At 38.0% G+C, this 21,115-nt stretch overlaps 1 protein-coding gene across 1 annotated transcript; it reads left to right on the top strand.

The window, feature by feature from the left end:
- Positions 1 to 647: 647 nt before the first annotated feature.
- Positions 648 to 19,308, top strand: fhdc4 (FH2 domain containing 4). The gene is made up of 12 exons (XM_058414180.1): positions 648 to 807; positions 2,070 to 2,503; positions 5,333 to 5,394; positions 8,057 to 8,159; positions 9,471 to 9,556; positions 9,735 to 9,835; positions 11,834 to 11,904; positions 13,638 to 13,745; positions 13,843 to 13,913; positions 14,518 to 14,635; positions 15,146 to 15,310; positions 15,447 to 19,308. The coding sequence occupies exons 2-12, from the start codon at positions 2,168 to 2,170 to the stop codon at positions 16,476 to 16,478; spliced, it is 2,253 nt and encodes a 750-aa protein (XP_058270163.1). The 5' UTR covers positions 648 to 807; positions 2,070 to 2,167; the 3' UTR covers positions 16,479 to 19,308.
- Positions 19,309 to 21,115: the final 1,807 nt, after the last annotated feature.

Below are 21,115 nucleotides of genomic sequence, written 5' to 3'. Positions count from 1 at the left end.
TTCCCATGTCCACCAAGCAACCACTGAGCAAGGCCTTTAACCCTCAATTGCTCAGTTATATAAAAAATAAGATAAATGTAATTGCTCTGGATAAGGGCATCAGCCAAATATAACTGGGGTAGATTTCAAGCTGTTGTTATTAAAGGTAGGAGTTTTTTGCTCTTGGCTCAAGTGGTTAAAGCTCTGAGTTGTTTAAGCCCCAGCCCTTCTAAGCTATTCTGATGGGCAAATCTCAGCGTTTTTCAGTAAATGAACATCGTTCTCTTATATAGCAACAGATCGAGATTGGTTATTGTCCTCACTCGTTATTGTCATACAGGCTACAAATACCATTTAACCAAACTAAATAAACACTTGAATTGTGAACACCAAATCCTCCCTATACACTCCCTATACAACTGCACTACATGCTGTAGCCTAATTTTAGATTAAAGGCATTTGGGAAACAGTGTAATGTCCAGAAAAGATCTATTTAGTTAGGATTCAGTCTTAGTCTTTAGTTCAGTTGAATCCATACCATTACCCAGTGTAAATATAATGTGAAATAGATTTTTCCGGACTTTTCCACGCTTCTATATTTCCGCCCAGCCATGTGTGTGCAAGAGAGGGTGGGACTGGGTGTGAGAAGTTCAGGTGAGGGCATTGCAACACACACACATCCACACACACAGACACAATCAGGCAAACGGAGGGGAAACACACTTCAGCTGTTCAGCTCTCTCTGCTTTTTACTTCTGCTTTTCAAAAGGGTAATACATTTAAGATTAAATCTTGACATTCTGCTTGAAACTACACAAGATTCAACTGGTGAGTTATTTTCCTTTCTTCCAAAAGTAAGCCTAAAAAACTCTTTGGTGTTGGAAAAACTCTTTCAGAGCTGTTTTAACATTCTTCATTTACAGATTGAGAGTTTTACAGGTTTTGATGTATATTTAATGTTTTTTTTTATTACTTAATGCTTGTAATTAATCTTACAGTGTTTTATATACATAACAATTACAGTGTTAAATTAACTCTATAGCACGTGATTTGCATACAGGGATTAAATATTAGTGTTGAATTAACATATCAGTTCCATTTCCTTGTATTCTGCTGATTTACATCTCAGAAAGTATTAAATTAATACTCACAGTACAGATTATAGATTAAAGCAGAATAAGTGCTTTATTTTCTTTAAATAATAGAAAAATTAGCTTATATAGACCCAGTAAATATGTACTCACTGGGTTCAATAAATATCTAAAGTACTATAGAACCCTTCTACCATTGCACAAACGCTTGTAATATTGAATTAAAGATTTATTGCTATGTTCAAATGATCGCACACAGTGCCTTTTGTCTTAGTTAAATATTATATAGCACTTTGAAAATAAGACTGAAATGTGAAAGCTCTACTACAGCATATATTCTTTTCAGAAAAGATTTCTAAGTAGAATCTGTACATAGAGAAGTCAGAACCTTAAACTATTTAAAGAACCCTTGAGCAACCCATTTTTTGTTTGAACTATAAAAATATATACATAAAAAAAACTTTTTTTTTATAGGTTCTTGCTTTGTCATTCTGGGGAAAACCCTAAGCTTCTATGCTATGTAGAACCTATTAGAAAAGGAACCAACTAGAACCCTTACCCACCCAAAGAACTCTTGCTAGGTGCTTTTCTGTGCCAGTATATAGCTATAGTATATTATGCACTTTTATGTGGTTTTATTTTTCATAAGACCCTCTTTATCTTTTATGTATGTAGTATTATGTATAGGATTCTGAGCAAACAAATAGCACTAAACTGTACCTGCCCTTGTTGTTGAGGTGGAGCCTCGTCTATCAACTAAAAACATGAAAATATGATATATTTAAAAACGTTGTATGGCGTATACTGTAAATGTCCTGTAAATATATTATTTTAGGATAAAGATTAGAAGTAACTTTTAGGTAAAAGATGCACACTAAAGGTCAATAAAAACTGGACCTTTGAGGCAACCACCACAGTGATAGGAAAGGGTGGAGTTTAGTAGCTTTTAATCTCAGAGGACATTAAAAAGTAGTAACACTTTTGCTTTTCTTTCGACAGCGTGCGAGACCTCTCCACCAATCACTGGGAGCTTTGACCTGTCCCAAGGAAATGGATCTCCATCTACTCCATCTACAGCATCGATAGTGCCATAAACCATGGCTGAACCACCACCTCCACCTGCACCACCTCCTCCTCCTCCTCCTCCACCGCCTCCTCCACCACCCCCAGGACCGCCCGGCGGGGGGAAGCTGATCTCCCGCGGATCCAGAGCAGGTTCTAAGATGAGGAACTTCAACTGGGAGGCCATACCTCAGGACACAGTGCTGGGCAAACACAATATTTGGACAGCAGAGAAGAAGAAGGAGTACGAGCTCGACACGCAGCGCATGGAGGAACTGTTCAGCCGCAGTGACCAGCGTGATGGTCAGGTTCAGGCATCCAAGCGAAGAAGTATAAGAGGCATGCCGAACAACACCCAAGGATCTGAAATGGTCAGAGGTTTTCCTTTTCTTGAATTTTTTTTCTGTTTGGGATAGGAGGTAAGGTCAGTTTTAGACAGTCTGCTTCTGAGGGACTGTATACAGGCCAGAAGTTAAAAATTCTTCTTGATTCTTCTTAAAGACAATCCTATCATTCTGAGAAATTCCATGGAACTTTCTAGCTAGCATTACGTAGCTAGCTAGTGCTGTTAGATAGCTTGCTCCTTGAGTACCTGGTCTGATTAGCTGTATCTAACAGTTGAGTAGCTATATCTTAGCTAACAGTTGTATGTAAACAACAGAGCATTGGTTTATCATGATTCAAAATGTATACAGTTGTGATAAGAATCCTACTGTTAGCACAACTGACCTTTACCTTGTTTTTCCCTGACCAAAAAGTGAAACTATAAAACTGAGACTTCCTCTGAGGAAGTCAGGCACAAAAAAACATGACAGGGCGGTTTATCATTGACAACATAACAACGTTTAAGAGATGTTAAACTTGATTATACTGCACCTGAAGGCAAACTGTATGTGTTTAATGGTCATGTTATTTATCTAAGAAGTATAAGGTTTGTTTATTGTGAGCAGAATATAATCTAGGCATTTTTTTTTTTTTTGGTAGTTAGCTTGCTAGCATAGTCGTATAATCGATATTGAACTCTTTGTAAGTGTGTGGTTTAGGATGTGTATAAATTGCATAAGTTAGAATTTAGAATACTTGTGTAAAATTGATCACCTAAAACATGTGTACTGTAATTCTGACTCTGTTTACAAGAGTGTAATCATTAGTTTACACATTAATTCAACACTGTAATGGTTAAGTCAACATATGAGTGTGTATAAACAACACATGATGCATGATATCCTGCATCCGGCTTCATGGTTGTGAAACCCGTAAAACATTATTTTTATCACAAGCTAGCGGATCTGTCAGTCAGGACGGGTTGCGAAAACTGTTTTCTTTATCATCTGTTATCTTTCATGGAATAGACCATGGCTTTTGGGTTTGGGGTCAGCTTAAGCTCTGGTAATCTACCCTAAAATCCACAACACATACTGTACAATGTTGTAATTGTGCAAACTTGTGTCGGAATTCCAATCCAGATACAGCGGAATTCGTTATTTTCTTCAGACCCACGTCTTCTGTGAACACTTAACTAACCTCTTTACTAAAAGTCTGCACTTACAGTAGCTGTACTCTTCGCCCCTTGATTGCACTACTTACATTCATTTACATTTCTGGCATTTGACAGACTCGCTTATCCAGAGTGACTTTCAATTCATTTCATTTTATACTGCTGAGTAACTGGGGTTTAAGGGTCTTGCTTAGGGGCCCAGCAGTAGCAGCTTTATTGGACCTGGGATCCGAACCCACAACCTTCTGATCACTAATCCAATCACTTTCCTTATTTGTAAGCCTGCTTTCATCTGCTAGATGAATAAATTTACCGGAGGATTTGTATAACTCCTTATTTAGAATTTGAATGAATAACAACAAACGTTTGCTAAATTCGCACTCAACCCGAATTGATTCTCTCTGATCCAGGTGTGTAGATTGTTTATCTGTTTTGAAGTACGGTGTCATAATCACGTTGTTGCTGTGGTGTTGTTTTCCTGACTCATTCCGTTTCAAAACATTTCTTCCTTGCGTGTTTGGATGATGAATTCGAAACCAATTGCGTTCGTTTCGCATTAGTGACGATTTAATATCTGCCTTTGAATTTGTGCTCATGTTTTTTTTTTTTTTTTGTCTGTTGATGGAGGGATGTCCCTCTTGTTTGCACAAGGTGGATAGTTGCCTTTTTAGTGTACGGCAATACGATCGTGTCGTCAAGCGTATTTTATTATCTGATGATAATGGTGAGGAATGTGGTCCCTGAATGCGCTGTGGAGGTGACAATAAGGACAGGGGCGTGTTACAGAAAAGCCATGCCTGTTATGTAACAGTTTTATATTTGGTGAAGTACGTAAGGATCCATGTCGAACCCTTTTTACGGGTACGCTAGCGTGCCGTTCTGATGGAGAAATGGAAATCGAATTATGGGACATTTTCAATCAGTGTAAATAAATGAATTCGTTTATAACCACAAGTCTTATATCAAATGAGTCAGGATTCTTTTGGCTTTCAGTGTGTTTTTCCCTCAGTTGGATAACCGTTCTCAGATTTTAAGTGGTTGAAGACAACAACTTCAAATTTTAGATGCTTCTGAACAAGCACTTGTGGCATCTCAGAGATCAGAAATGGGTTTGATATCACTGTTTACTTTGAAGCTAGAGACATTTACGTGAACTGTTTTGGTTTTTTGGCCCCTAGTAGGCTAGATAAAAACTTATATACTTATGAAAAACTATGGTGGTAGCTCAAGTGGTTAAGGCTCTGGGTCGTTGACTGGAAGATCGGGGTTCAAGCCCCAGCATTGCCAATCTGCCACTGTTGAGCCCTTGAGCAAGGCCCCCAAACCAGTCCCAACCCCCCGCCCCCTGCTCCAGGGGCCCGTCATCATGGCTGACCCTGCGCTCTGACCCCTACCCACAAGGATGGGATATGCAAAGAAATAAATTCACTGTGCAGTAATGTTTATGTGACAAATAAAAGCTACTTACTCACTTCCAAATTCTTAAAGTACTGAGTGTCTACTTTCATATGAGCTTCATATTAATCGACACTGTGGAGTGGGACATGACAAAAACATTCAATACTCAACATGAGCACAACCAAACAGGAGGAAATGTATTTTTTGGCCTTTGGGAGAGTTAAAAACAGCTCCATTGGTGTTAATCATGGTCACAAGTCAAAAATCAATAGCAGTGATGATTGATGTGTTTTTTTCCTCTCAGGTGTCAATTCTTGGCTCCAAGAAGAACATGAACATCAGCATTTTCCTCAAGCAGTTCAAACGGTGAGTTCATCTGGAAACTGGAAACACAGCGTGAGAATAAACACACAAAATGCAACAACTCACACAACATTTCCTGTAGAAAATCACAGCTATGGTTTCTGTTAAGTCACACCCCTGAAGCTCTGCATGTCTCTACACGCCAGGCATTTAGCAACTGCCTCTCTGTTCCACTGAACATATTTCCTCCACAGAATGACGCTGGAGATAAGATCATCACTATCAGCTTTCTCCTCTCTCTTAGATTACATCAGAGCAGGTCGATCTGATACACAGGTGAACTTTTAGACGTGAACTGCACAACATATCGATTCTAGAAGTTGCTTTTCTGACCTATATCTGTGAAGCAGCAGCTAATATACAGACAGATCAGACAAAAAAAGACAGACACACAATAAACAGAAATCAATATTATTATTAGTGAAGGAATTCACATTTGTGGACAATACTCGCCAAGCTTGATGTTATAGGAAAATAATCAGTGACCGGTCATGGTAGTTCAGGTCGTGTCGGAAAGAATGTATTTACGAATTGAACGCCACCACAGTCGTGATTACACCACAAAGTCGTAATTACGAGTGGGATTTCCTTTGAACTCTGAGTTTCTGAGATGGAGGCAAGTCAGTCAGAACAGCAAGATAGAATCAATGAATGTAGCTGATGGTAAATTTCCTGAAACTGAATGTTTACTTGGCTCCCTAATGCACATTTGTTGTTCTTCATTTTGTAGAAAAAACCTTGCTCTATTATTTTGTAATTAATGAAGAGAAGGTGCACCTCCATCTTGATCTGACCAAATTGATTTGAACACACCATTATTGATGCTAGCCATATACTGTCTAGAAATTTGAGCTTTCTGTACTTACTCTGTATCACCTAGTTTTGGTGATGGAAATTGATTTAAATAAAGCCCACACTGATATTGCCGGATCCATCCAGACTGTCTAACCCTGGTTGGAGTCTCATGGCTTAGTGGTGCTCACTGCTGCTGGGGATAGATCTGTGTGGACAGCCTGTGACCCCTGTGGATAGAACCACTCAGACGATCCCGCTGTCTCTGAACTGTCGTTGCATCAGTCAGCTTTCAGCAGGAAGGAATTAGTGCTAAGTCAATAATGAACTCAGAAACTACACTGACCTATTAGTTCCTCAGGAGCTCTTGGTTGCTGTTGTAGAAAGGACATTATCAAGATTTACATTATTTACTGTCCAGCATCATTCAAATGAGGATGAGGTTCTCTTCTGAGCCTGATTCCTCTCATGGTTTCTTCGTCATATCATCTCAGGGAGTCCTCAGTCCTCAGCACTGTCATCTCAGGCTTGCTCATAAGGAATAAATGTTAGAGAGATAAATAGTAACTTAAAAAACATTCAGAGATTATGTTGACCAGTCCTGCCTTAACCCCTTATCCCCTTTGTATATATATTTATATATATAATGTTATATAACCCCTAATTATACCCCTATCCCCTATTTCGTAACCCCTTAAACTCCCAGGACAAATTCACTGTAAGACCAGTCTGCTCACATCCCTCATTGCTAAACATCTTCTTCTCTCATGAAACTTAAAGCTTGTTCAGGCATTTCTGGTCATTTCTGCTAAAAGAATTGCAGCAGTGCAGTGAGACATGTATTTGCTTGTTCACATTGCTGAGAGCAGAACTCTACCCTGCCTTAGATGAGGCATCAGAGACCAGACACTTCACAGTCGGGCTTACGTGTTACGTCACGTTGACGTCGATTTTTGATTGCTTTTTGTAAGGCCTATATTTCAAAACACTTCAGGCCATTTCTGTAAAGTCTGAAAAATAACTTACTTGTCAGAGCACTGAGACAGCTCGATGTGAAGCAATACGACAAACAAGATGATACATAAAGACTTTCACAATTCATGCTGTACTGTATACTGTATATTTACTGCCATATTTAGTAACCACATTTTTGTTAAAATTTGGATTTTTCAAAAAGGATTCTGACAAACAGACAAAAAGGACAACTGTGTGTTTTTTGGACAAAATTGGCATGTTCTGCTTAGAACATACACTGATCAAGCATAACATTATGACCACCTGCCTAATATTGTGTTGGTCCCCCTTTTGTTGCCAAAACAGCCCTGACCCGTCATGCACTGTGTATTCTGACACCTTTCTGTCAGAACCAGCATTAATTTCTTCAGCAATCTGAGCAGCAGTAGCTTGTCTGTTGGATCGGATCACACGGGCCAGCCTTCACTCCCCATGTGCATCAATGAGCCTTGGCTTAACCACTTTTGATAGATACTGACCACTGCAGACCGGGAACACCCCACAAGAGCTGTGGTTTTGGAGATGCTCTGATCCAGTGGTCTAGCCATCACAATTTGGCCCTTCGTCAAACTCGCTCAAATCCTTACACTTGCCCATTTTTCCTGCTTCTAACATCAACTTTGAGGACAAAATGTTCACTTGCCACCCACTAACAGGTGCCAACATAATAATCAGTGTTACTCACTTCACCTGCCAGTACTCATAATGTTATGGCTGATCTGTGTCTTTTGACAAAGTTGTATAGTTCAGAATAATACAATAGAAATATTTTTAGGATAACGTTTAGCACTATATATAATAGAAAATATCAGAACTTTACCATGTGAATGGTTTTCTAATCCTTGTAAACACTCCACAGGTCAATAAAGGAGCTCACTGACGACATCCACAATGGAAAGAGTGAATTTTTCGGTTCTGGGAAGCTGCAGGAGCTTTTGAAACTAATGCCTGAGTCTGGAGAGGTATATTTATTTCACACGTCCATCTAGGAAAAGATCCAAGCAAAAGAATTCCCCTCACTGCTTTTCTTCAGCAATTTAAATCAAGTAGCGTAGAAACTGTAATCAATTAAGTAGCAGAGATGAACATTTTTTACTAAAGGGCTGAAATGGTGCACAGAGGGATTTCAGATGCTTGTTTTAGTTGCTTTCCGGAAGCGATGCTGCTGAAGAGTACATTTTTACCATTAGACCACTGGTGTATCAGCTGGTTGTAATGTTTGAGAGCTAGAAAAGCAGACAGATGACATACAGACCCATACAAAAGTGGTATATATGGCTCATCAACTCTGAGGAGATTTGTCGGTGGTCTTGTTTAAGAGTAAACACATAAGAAACAGTCAAAAAAAAAAAGAACTATGATGGCTGAGAAGTGCAAAACAAAAGAACAAATCAGGTACTGTGTGCGAATGGAATTCTTAGTGCTGATTGGACGAGATATCTGTCACTCAAGATACACAAGCAGTAGGAAATTGTGTATCTAACTTTATTTCTTGTACGTGTGGAGTTCTGCCTTCAATTTAAACCATTTATTTTTCACTAGGGCATCTTTAAATCTTTTAAATATATATTTGTCTTTATAAGAAACTTGAATTCATTAAACGCTACTTTGAGGAAGGAGGTATATTTTGGATATACTGATAGCGTATCATGGCAAAAAGTTTAGCTTGCGATGTCTGTCTAAAAACACACCTGAAGAACACAGGAATGATTGGAAGACCAAACTATTCCAGATTAAAGGATGTAAGGAGCGCTATAAGAGCAGAGCTGTGTTCATATACACACCAATCCACTTTCTACTGCTGCAGCTACTGCTGGACTTTCTGTATATATCGAAATATATTTAGAAAAAATCGACTATTTTCATCAGAAAAAATGTCGATCAGACATTCAGTGCATAATAAATAAAGTTAACATTAATGTTGGTTAATTGCTCCTCTAACATTAGTTCACATTAATATCAATTGTTAATAAAATTGAGTTAAGAAGAAAGTAACAGCCGAAATATTGCTAATGTGAAAGTGGGCAGGGCTTCCATTAAACATCAGATAGTTCCCATCTACTGTCAGTCATTCCAGATTCATATGCTGATTGGCTCATCTGCCAATTTTAATTGGGGAATACAGAAAGAGTGCTTTTTTGGGATATTGTTTGAACTTGTATCAGAGTATTATACATTTAAAATACAAGCCTTTATCACTGCCAAAAAAAAAAGTAATGGGTGATTAACATCAACTTTAGCCCACGTTGTATTTCTTACCCTTACAATTTTAGGTGAAGAAGCTTCTCGCTTTTAAAGGAGACTATTCAGCACTTTCTGAGGCTGATCAGTTCATGGTTCAACTTGTACAGCTTCCATGGTGAGTCACAGTGTGAGTGCAGTCATACATTTATCCTTAAAACATATTACTCATTCACTGCCGTCATTCCTTTTAGAGCCTTTCTTCTCTATGCAACACATTCTTCTCAGAAGCGTTTTAATGAGACTTCACACGTGACTATTCTAATACTAATACTAGTCTTCATTTGTGCCACCAGCTATGAGGAACGCCTGAAATGTTTAGTTCTCAAAGAGGAATTTCCACAATTTATGGATGAGGTGAATCATTCCATTACCACCATGACCGCTGCTGGGAACGGTAATAACACACCCTTATTTTATCCTCTGTAAACAGACTTAATCCATTCACATATCTAGTCCTGTGAGTCATCACGTGTCTCTAGCGTTTACACAGTAATTACCTCTTTTTATAAGGTACGGTCAGTTCAAAAACGCTCAGGATGCTAACTGCAAATGCAAGCTAATAGGTAATATGCAAATGTAACATTGTTAGCGATGTTAAAATAAAATAAAAAATAAAAAAAAAAACAGAGCTATTGCTTTGACTAAGCTCAGATTCTAATTAGTATATTGTTTTAAAATCATATTCGTATAAACTTATGATTCACTGGGGTGTGTTCAGTGAGTGTATCCGTGACAATTTTATACCAACCCTATTCCAACCCTCATGTGAATATTTTATTGCTTTGAGGATTATTTTTCTGTACTTTATTAGAACAATCTACACGGTCATTTGACCAGAATTCATTGTGCATGAATAGTGATGCAAATACTGCCTCTTTTTAATGAGTTAGATCATTTGAAGTCTCGCCAATAAGAGTCGACTCTCTCCAATAAGAGTCGACTCTCACCAAGAAGAGTCGGCACTCACCAATGAGAGATGACTCTCACCAAGTAAGAGTCAAACCTCACCAATAAGAGTCAAATCTCACCAATGAGAGATGACCCTTACCAAATAAGAGTCAAACCTCACCAAATAAGAGTCAAACCTCACCAAATAAGAGTCAAATCTCACCAACAAGAGTCGGCACTCACCAATGAGAGATGACTCTTACCAAATAAGAGTCAAACCTTACCAAATAAGAGTCAAATCTCACCAATAAGAGTCAAATCTCACCAAATAAGAGTCAAACCTCACCAAATAAGAGTCAAATCTCACCAATAAGAGTCGGCACTCACCAATGAGAGATGACTCTTACCAAATAAGAGTCAAACCTTACCAAATAAGAGTCAAATCTCACCAATAAGAGTCAAATCTCACCAATGAGAAATGACTCATACCAAATAAGAGTCAAATCTCACCAAAAAGAGTCAAATCTCACCAATGAGTTGGCACTCACCAATGAGAAATGACTCTCACCAAATAAGAGTTGAACCTCACCAAATAAGAGTCAGCACTCACCAATGAGAGATGACTCTCACCAAATAAGAGTCAAATCTCACCAATAAGAGTCGACTCTCCAGTATGAATCACTCTCACCAGGAAGAGTCAAATCTCGCCAATAAGAATCAAATCTCACCAGTAAGAGACACCTCTCCAGTATGAATCACTCTCACCAATAAGAATCAAATCTCACCAGTAAGAGTCACCTCTCCAGTATGAATCACTCTCACCGATAAGAATCAAATCTCGCCAGTAAGAGTCAACTCTTTCGACTCCCAGAGTGATTCATATATGTTTAAAAATGTTGTAGACTTCTATAGCTTTGTACATATTTTGTAGACTTCAGATACATAGAGCTACATATGTAAAATGTCAGTCTTTGTGTGTTCATATTATTGTACCTACTGTGTATTACAAATTTGTCAAAATACAGCAAATTTTGTCCAGTTCAGAAAAAACTTTTCAGTGAGGTTTCTGGGAGTCAAAAGAGTCAACTCTTTTTTTTTTTTTTGTTCTCAACAAATTGGTCTCGCAAATTCTAGCAAACTCCACTGTATCGCATGACAGCTACCAACTGGAGAGGGTGGGGCAAACATGTGCCTCCTTTACGGTGGATTTACACAGGATTTACATTGACCTTTCAAGCTGAATGTCTATATTAAACAACTGACAGGAGACCGCCTGGTCAGTTTTATGAACAAGTCAGTTTTCTAAACAAGTTTTCTCAGCCGTTTAGTACACTTGTGCCGAGGTCATGCCTTCAAACATTATTTTTAGTATGTTTAACATATCTTCCTGGTTATATTATAATTACACATTAATATATTGTTTGGTTGTATGAGTTGCTTCTCATGTCTTATAATCCAATAAATGTGAAATGAACTTGTTCTTTTATCTGAAACTGTCTTTCAGAGCTGTTGGATTGTGTTGACCTCCATTCCGTCATCCACCTGGTGCTGAAAACCGGGAACTACATGAATGCTGTGAGAGCTTATTATTTTTGGATTTGTATAAAAGAAAATCAGATTAGTTCAGAACAATGCCTCCTTTATACTCAACTCTCAAATCAAGTATATTTACTGATAGCACTTTTAAAAACAAAGTGTTTTGCAATTCGGAAATTGAAAACTTGTAACACAAACACACGTACACATGATAGCGATGATATTCATTTCAACAAAAACATATATACAAAGTGCAATTAATATCAGATCTCATATCTCCACTACTCAAGGCTTCCTCAATTCAAATACAAAAAAGTATAAAGTAAATAGCATTCATGAAGTCTTATAACACCTGGAATAAGCCTATTTTAATCAGCATTCCAGAATGAGCTAATGATGATTCCACAGGTGTCATATAGCATTCATGAAGTCTTATAATACCTGGCATAAGCCTATTCCAGGTATTATAAGGCATCATGAATGCTATATGACACCTTTGGAATGCTCATTAGCTCAGTAGCTCACTTTTATTGTTACATTCATGAAATTTTATAAAGCACACTTTATTATTTATGAATCCATTAATATAAGATAATATATATTAATAAGACAAGATATATATATTAATAAGATAAGATAATAATCTTCAAAATGCATTCTGCAGTATGTCAGGTCATATGGCATTCATAGTACTTCATAATGCCTGGCATTAGCCTGCATAAGAGCTATTAGTATCTACACTTTATAATACATGAACACATGACTTCACAATGTCAGGAGACATAAGGCATCCTAAAAACATCACATAGCATAGACAATATGTTATAATACCTGACATAAGCCTGAACAAGTGCTCATAAATACATAATAACAGTTTATAAAGCATTATAAGTACTGTATATGGCAGATATGTGTCAGGTTATAATTTCTTCATAATGCAGGTGAAATGCGTTAATGTGTCATATAGGAAAGTATGACTCTGGACATAAGCCTTTATAAACGCTCATGAGAGCTCACATGCAGAGCAAGAGACAGGAAAATCTCCTCTGATTGAGTCAAGCAGAGATTATTCCATAAGAAAGGAGCAGATGCCTGATCACTCTTTGACCTTTCCTTAAATAAACCTAAATATAATCTGTATATTACATCCTGAATTTATATAATCCTGAAAAACTGCTTGAATGTCCATTGTTAAAAATGCTATACAAATTAAATTGAGTTGAATTTGACCCAGGGGTAACCCATAGCAATTGATTTTTGGACCTTAAGTATAAAGTATAAAGGCTTAAGTATAAAGGCTTAGGAGATCTGTAATATAATGTGGAATGGAATATCAATGGAATTTCCTCCTGTTTTGTTGTGTCCAAGTTATTCATCGAATGTCTTTGTCATGTTCCACTCCACGGTGGTGGTTAATATGAAGCTCATATGAAAGTAGACACTCAGACCTTTAAGAATATATAATAGAAACATTAGAAATGTTCCAATTTCTGCTCTCTGAGATGCCGTAAGTGCCTGTTCATAAGCATGTAAAATTTGAAGGTGTGTATCTTGAACCAGTAACATTCTGTGTAAGGTTACCCTATGAGTCCTCACTCATTTTTATATCAGATTTCTAGTCAGAAAATAATAATTCATCCGTTTATACTGATTAAAAATGTGTGATAGGAAGATTTCTGCCAGAACGGAATGCCAATATCCGAATACTGGTAAAATAAAAAGAGTATTCATGTGCTGGTGATTTAGAGTATTATCATGTACCTTGTTGTCAGGATGGCTACGCTGGCAGTGCTGTGGGATTCCGCATGACCTCTCTGCTGAAACTTGTTGACACCAAAGCCAACAAACCAGGAATGAACCTCATGCACTATGTTGTGATGGTAAAACAAACATTTCACTTTTTTTTCCAGAGGGATGTTCACCAAAGTTTTATAGTTATAGCTTCTCCCTTACAACGTCTTTCCATTTCACTCACAGCAAGCTCAAAAGAGTGACTCTGCTCTGCTGAACTTCCCAGAACAACTCGTACACATTGCAGATGCCGCAAGGTACAAAATCCACCAAACATGCTCTCTTTACCTTTTGAAATATGGTCAGATCCAGAATTATTGGCACCTTTATAAAAGATGGGTAGAAAGTGTCTTATTGTAAGTGTCTTATTTATAGTTTATTTGTTTCTCACGGTGAAAAATGAAGAGATACAGAAGCTTTAATTGAAGTACGAAAATCGTATCTATTTCATTCTCCTTAAGTTCTCAATTCTGATTGGTCAGAAGCTGTTTATTAATTTTCTATTAATTTATCAGCAATAGTTCTGGCTACAAATCACAAGTTTCTATTAATGCACTTGTCCTTATTGTTTCATCGATTACAATTTAAACAGGATAAAACATAGCTGTTGGTATTAAAGAAGACGTTTTCTGTGAGAAGATATGATAATAAGGTGGTAAAAATGTGTAACGCATTTATTTTTTGTGTACCATGTTGCTGTTGCTGTTTCTCTTGTTCCTTTTCTGGACTGTTTTGATTGAGGCCTCAGACAGTTTCTCTGGGTCAAGCACAAACTTTATGCAAATGCACTTATCACATCTGATGTAGTCTTCCATCGTGGAGTGTTATATCACTAAGAGATAATTGTTTATCCCACTGCAGGATCCACAAGCAGGAAATTGAATCAGAATTCCAAAGAAAAGTGATCGAAGTCCAGGAGGCGAAGAAAGGCACTGATAAACAAGCTGACCTGGCCAAACAGATGCAAGACTTCTTTTTGGTGAGTTTACTTAGTCTTGCTTTGGTGTATGTTATTGTGTGACTGAAGCAAGTGTTAGCTAGCTTACACACACAGAAACAATTTAACCAGGGTAACTAAAACATGATATTTTAGTATACGGTTTGGATATGGCTAAAAGTAGAGGCTGGTTGTCATAGTTACCAGAAAAAGGTTCCTTGTGATCGCATCGCCTTATCAAATAAAATGTTTGTACAAGTTTGAATGAACAATGGTGTGGACGTGAAGTTATGAAAATATGCAAATACTAATCCCGCCTATCTGTTTACACGACTTCAGTTGTGGGAATTGTTATGAATTTTTTACAATAGTGTAAACAATTGGAGAGCTAGCTAAATGGATACAGTAAAGGTCATGTGCCCTTTTAACACTTTATAATGGCAAACAGCCTGATTTCAAGCGAAAGCATCAACAACAAGTTTGCCAATTTGGATTGTAGTCTAAGTTTGGAAGGAGATTCAAATTAGCCGTGTTTCTTGCGTTCGTTCTCAGCATGCCGAGTCCAGAATCACCGAAACGCAAGCCTCCCTCCAGACGCTCAATACAGTCACCGAGTCTGTATCTGAGTATTTTTGTGAGGATCCAAGTGAATTTAAACTGGATGAGTGCTGCTCCATCTTCTGTTCCTTCTGTGAAAGATTCACTCGAGCCCTTCAGGTAACGCCACATTCCTCCTTCCAGTACAAATCCGTATGCTTGTCTGGATTCAATTTAAAGTGGGCTTATTGCCAGAAAAGCTTTTTATCTTCTTTTCATCTAAGATTTAAAAATTGTGTCTGATTTTCTTCCTCAGGAAAACATAGAGCGTGAGATGGCCGAGGTTAAACGGAAACAGAAGGAGCGACTGCAATCTGCTGCCAAACGGCGCTCCACAGCCACCTGTTCATCACGGGATAGAGACATGGACGGGATAGCACTGGAATCGGTTCTCCAGCAGTTCCTGAATGTACCCGGGTCTAACAGGAGAGCAAGAACCCCCTCGCCAAGAGGTGCCAAACTGAGAACTGAGAACTCACTACAGAATATCCAGCTCAATAAAGACTCCAAAAAGCAGAGCTGGAATCTGAACACGTCCCAGTCCTCCATCGGTAAGGAGAATTCAGACGACAAAAAGGCAGAGAAGAAAAGTCAACTGTGGAGAAAGTCTCGTGACCATGCGTCTCTAATTTGTGAGGACGAGGAAGTTCCGACTGAGAAAGAGGTGCAGACAATGAGGGAAGTGTCCCAAAGAGTGCTCCGCTACCAGTCTAGCCGTGGGAGCGTGTCTTCTGTAGAATATATTTCCCCGCTCACTTCTCCACAAAGACGTGTCTTTCCAGAGGATAAGGAAAAACTGCTGACTGTTACAAATGGTGAGGATGCAACCAAGCCTCTGAAAAACCCAACGATTCCAGCTTTGATTCCTGGCGGTCTCGGGCGTCGACACACAATCACACTTCCTACGGCGGATTTGAGCAGAACCGATTCTGATGAGGATAAGTTTGTTCCCGGTGAGCCGCAAAACGAAAGCCCTGGAAATCAGATTCCGTCTCTTGGGAATATTGGTAGGATGAAATCAGTGGACAACTACGTGTTATCTCCAAGTGATAGTGAAGGCAATAAAGTGGTATCCAGCACTCCGGAGGGCAAATCTGAGAACGTGAGCACAGCAGAAGTACAGCAAGAGACCGACGAGAGCTTATCCAGCTCTCAGCAAAATTCTTCAGTCAATGGACAGAACAACAGTGCTAAGAGGACCTCTCGATTCATATCTTTTTTTAAACGTTTGGGTGAAATGAGCAAAATGAGCAACAGAGAACCTGAGTCTAGTGGTGTGGACAGCTAACAGACATCCTACAGATACTGAGACAGGTAGTAGATAGAGTTTTGTTTTTAATCCAGATGCAGTCCAGAAACTGATCTCTGGTATACTAATTCAGGACTTTGAGATTGCACAGTTCTTAAGTAACATGGCAAAACTGTACATTGTTCCTGAGCAGACCTTTCTAGTTTTTGCTTGGCTAAATAAATTTAGGAAGAAATTTGCATCCATTGCAGGTGCTTCTGAATGATCACATGGCAGCAGGAGATAACTGCAGTTCAGCAAGGTTCGAATATTGATAATGGGACCAGAATGAGAACAATCAATTGCTATATATACTGGAACAAAAAGGTGTGTCCACAGCAATCAATCAATCCAAACCCTTAAAAGTCCTTAAACTCTTAAACCACAGACAAGCCCAGAACAGTTTCTATGAATTCATGGTATAAATGTTAAATCATCTGCCTATTAATGTAATAACAACTTATCTAGAAGTTATTCAGATGGAAATCTTAAGATTTCTGTGTGAAACCACTTTAAAAGTAGGAAAAGGTTCCAGAAAAGGTTCCTTAAAGACTTCTTTGGCAACATCACAAACATTGTTGTCCTTTGTCTGCTCCCTGTTTGCGGTCGCACCAGCAGACCATCTGATCAGCACATTTTTTTATTTGGCATACACCTGATGCCCTTCCTGAAACAACCCTCCCATTTGTATCTGGGCTTGAGACCAGCATTGAAAGTTAACACATTAGTGGCTGGGCTGGTTCTCTGACTGGGAACTGAACCCAGGCCACAGCAGTGGGAGTACAGGATCCTGCCACTGGATTGCTAAATAATATTGAATAAAAAATAAATAAATAATAGGGTTTGCATGACCGTACATTTTGCTAATTCAAAAATGATCTAAGAAATAATTTTATTTACTGACAATTATCCAATATAAATATAACAGACTTAGGATAAAAAAAATATAACTAGGATAAATAGGATATGAATAGGATCAGGATATACAGTATATCTGATTTGGGCTATAATTTTAGATCATTCTAAAATAGTTCATTAAATGCTGATGAACTACAGCAACATACTAAGAGCCATATACAGTACAGGCTACAATTTACATTTCCAGCTTCAGTGCTTTTTGATGCTGCACTTTTATTCCATTTGCCTCGCACCTCTAGGGTTAGAGGTTCGATTCCCACCTCTGCCCTCTGTGTGTGGAGTTTGCATGTTCTCCCCGTGCTTCAGGGTGTTTCCTCCAGGTCCTCTGGGTTCTTCCCTTAGTCTAAAGACATGCATTGGATTGGCATCTCTAATATTTATCATAGTGTGTGAATTGGCTGTGTAAGAGTGTGTGTGATTGTGTCCAGTGATGGGTTGGATCCTGGCTCCCTGTAAACATTGTAGAATAAGCAATGAATGGATGGATGGTGGATAAATGGATGGATGGATGGATGGATGGATGGATGGCTGGCTGGATGGTTGGATGGATGGCTGGCTGGCTGGATGGTTGGATTGATGGATGGATGGATGGATAATACTGTGTCCATCAAAATAGCTCTTGGTATAGTTTAATGCCTAGCTTTCTTGAATGAAATTAAAGGAGGTTATGTCTATAGCATCGAATAGGATTTTAAATGTTTTTCTTCCATGTTCGACTTGCAATGGGATTATTAAAACAGTTCTGAATCATATAAAAGTGATACCCAAAGGATAATGCCCCATTAAAGCAAAGGGAAATAAAAAAAAATAGTTTCTTATACACAATGTACTAACTGTACAACTGTAGAATTGGACTAGTAATGTACATGTAGTATGTGTGTCCTTCTCGTCTTCCTTGCTCATCATCCTCAAGGCAGAGACTTGTGAATTTATTCACTGAATGTTCTATGCAGCCCACATGAATTACAGAGACATTTCTCTAAGCTGCAATACAGCTTATGTTCCTTTAGAGTGTGCTGTTTGCCATCAGTGTGAGTGTGTGTATGTGTGCATGTTTATGTGTGTGTGTGTGTCTTCAATCTAGGTAAAAATAGCCCATGTGGAAAAATCCTAAGAGTATTTTTCCCCCCAAAATTAATAATGTTCTGGACTTTTTGTAATAAACTTGAACAGCCTTTTTACATACACTTTCTTTTCCTTATTACTTGATACTCTGGGTCATGTGTTAAGGTGAAACGTGAAAAATGTGTTCAGACATGATGCTCACTGGTGTTATGTAAAATGTTACCTGTGAATACACACCTTTTGGATTCCTGACCATGGCGAAGACTTCATGTCCATTTTGGGACATTTCATTTGGGACAGTACTGATTATACTGGTCATAACTAAGATGAATAAAAGAAAAGATGTGGAAATAAATGAAACACTAGTATATGTGTACAATCTGAAGAGATTTTAAGGGGTTAAATAGGTTTTGTAATATATTTATAGGATGTGTGTGTAATACTGAAGACAGGAAGCAAGGATGTTTTCTTTACCTGTTTGATTTTGATGTGTTTCCTGCAGTTTTATATTTAACATTATGTCAGTGTCGCACTGTATTCTCATGCTCTTATGTTTCACTGTAGTATTATACGGGAAACCTTTTCTAATGTCCGACATTAGTCACGAGCATGTCTTTCTATTGATATAAATGTGTAGAAAGTAGGAATCTGGGACTACATCCATCAGGACGAGCATTATAGATATTTATTACTAAAATATTTTCTTTTCCTAGGCCAAGCATTAAAACTGTCCATGCAAACATAGACGTCTTCTGTTCCTGTTATAAAATTTCCTTTAGTACAAGTGTTTCCATTGAGTCCAGATCTAAATAGACTAAATGTTTGTTCCAGAATGGTTACATTTATGTGAATTTCATCATTATTATTATTACTATTTTTAATTTTTTTTAATTTTTTTTTATTTAAAATGGAGAAAACATTTGCACACCCCTGTTGAAATTTTTTTTTTAATGTAAATAAAAGAAATCAAAAAGATTTCAGAAGTTTTAACAATCAGGGATCAACAACAACCTAGTTGCATAAGTTTTAACCAATCTTTCTTGCAAAAACGATCTAGATCCATCATGTAGTAAGGGCACAACCTGCTTCAGGTCTCACTACAAATATTCTTAACTGGGTTCAGGTTTGTTCTTTGGCTCAGTCATTCAAAAACATTGAAATTCTTTTGGTTAAGTTGTTCCTCTGTTGCTTCGTTTTCATCCTTAGCTTACTAGCGGTTTTACATTAATATCAGCTGGTATTTGTAGCTATTCATGATTCCCTCCACCCTGATAAAAGCCCCACATCTGGCTGAAAAGAAGCAGTTGTAAAACTGATGATGATGCTGCCACCACCGTGCTTCACTGTCTTTCGGTGATATGTTTTTAATTGCACCAAAACACTTATGGGCTTGTGGAATTGGTCTATGTGCGCTGGGATAGGCTCCAGCAGACCCCCGTGACCCTAATTAGGAATAAAGTGGGTATGGACAATGGATGGATGGATGGAATTGGTGTCATTTTGTAATGGGCATTTATCTCAGATCTTACTTAAGTTAAAGGAAAAACTGACACCAGTAAGGTGACATTCAGTTTGGTTTAAATTTGGCATTCCATAGTGACATGGCTCACACATGTAGATAGATAGATAGATAGATAGATAGATAGATAGATAGATAGATAGATAGATAGATAGATAGATAGATAGATAGATAGATAGATAGATAGATAGATAGATAGATAGATAGATAGATTCAAATGTGCAAACTGACAGTAGATAATAAATATGAAGAACCTTGAGAGTCTAGAATATAATGAAGTTGATGGTTGTAGTAGTGCAGTGTGAGTGTGTTATCAGCTCACACACAGGTGAGCTATTGCACAAATGATCTCCTGCAACGTTCTCTGTGAAAACGAACCTGAATGAGTCTTTTGGAGAATGAGCTGCACTGACATTGTAGTGTATTGTAGAGTGGGTGAGTTGGATTTTTATTGTCATTAATGGTAAGGATACAGAGCATCTCAAACACATAGACTTATTCATACAGTCCTTCACAACTAGGGCCAATTTAGAGTTACTATTCCAGCTATAAACATTTTTTCCACATATTTTTACATTTTTGGCTTTAAGTATGTTATATGCTAGTCTAAGTAAAAGTATGATTTGTCTTTATTGGGTTTCTTACAAACAGCATGATTTCCCTGTGAATGCACCAAGCATGACCTATAACTTTTTTATATGATGTTTTCATGGTGAACCAGAAATATGGATTTTAATGGGAATTTCCCAGGGAAGTTGCACTTTGTATTGGAAATTCCGTATTGCACTCCTGTCTATGTCTATGTCTCCTGTCTATGTCTACTCTAAGTCTATGAGCAAAATTAATAAATGAGATAATAATGATTATTCCTAGAAAGAACAACAACGGTTTTGGTAAAGTGCAGAAATATTCTTTATTACTGTTTCATGCATCTTCAGCCTTAAATCACTGATATGCAGTAATGACCAGTCTGTGTCAGAGTGTAATCTGCTGACGTGGCTAACTAAGACGACTGGCTCGTACCATCTGTCTGGATGCGGTCTCCATAGCAACCACCACCTCCTCCTCAAAAGCCTGAGATCACTGTCTTCACCTCCCCCAACCCGTCACTGTAGACTACAGACAGCCCAGACTC

The sequence above is a fragment of the Hemibagrus wyckioides genome, linkage group LG17, assembly GCF_019097595.1.
Source record: "Hemibagrus wyckioides isolate EC202008001 linkage group LG17, SWU_Hwy_1.0, whole genome shotgun sequence".
NCBI lineage: Eukaryota > Metazoa > Chordata > Actinopteri > Siluriformes > Bagridae > Hemibagrus > Hemibagrus wyckioides.
This window is presented reverse-complemented; position numbering and strand designations above follow the sequence as displayed.

What these genes read in the sequence shown, in the direction of transcription:
- fhdc4 (XM_058414180.1), top strand. Translation starts at nt 2,168, where the DNA reads ATGGCTGAACCACCACCTCCACCTGCACCACCTCCTCCTCCTCCTCCT. An exon ending in TCATGCACTATGTTGTGATG is followed by an intron (nt 13,746 to 13,842) that starts GTAAAACAAACA and finishes TTTCACTCACAG; the next exon opens with CAAGCTCAAAAGAGTGACTC. An exon ending in AGATGCAAGACTTCTTTTTG is followed by an intron (nt 14,636 to 15,145) that starts GTGAGTTTACTT and finishes GTTCGTTCTCAG; the next exon opens with CATGCCGAGTCCAGAATCAC.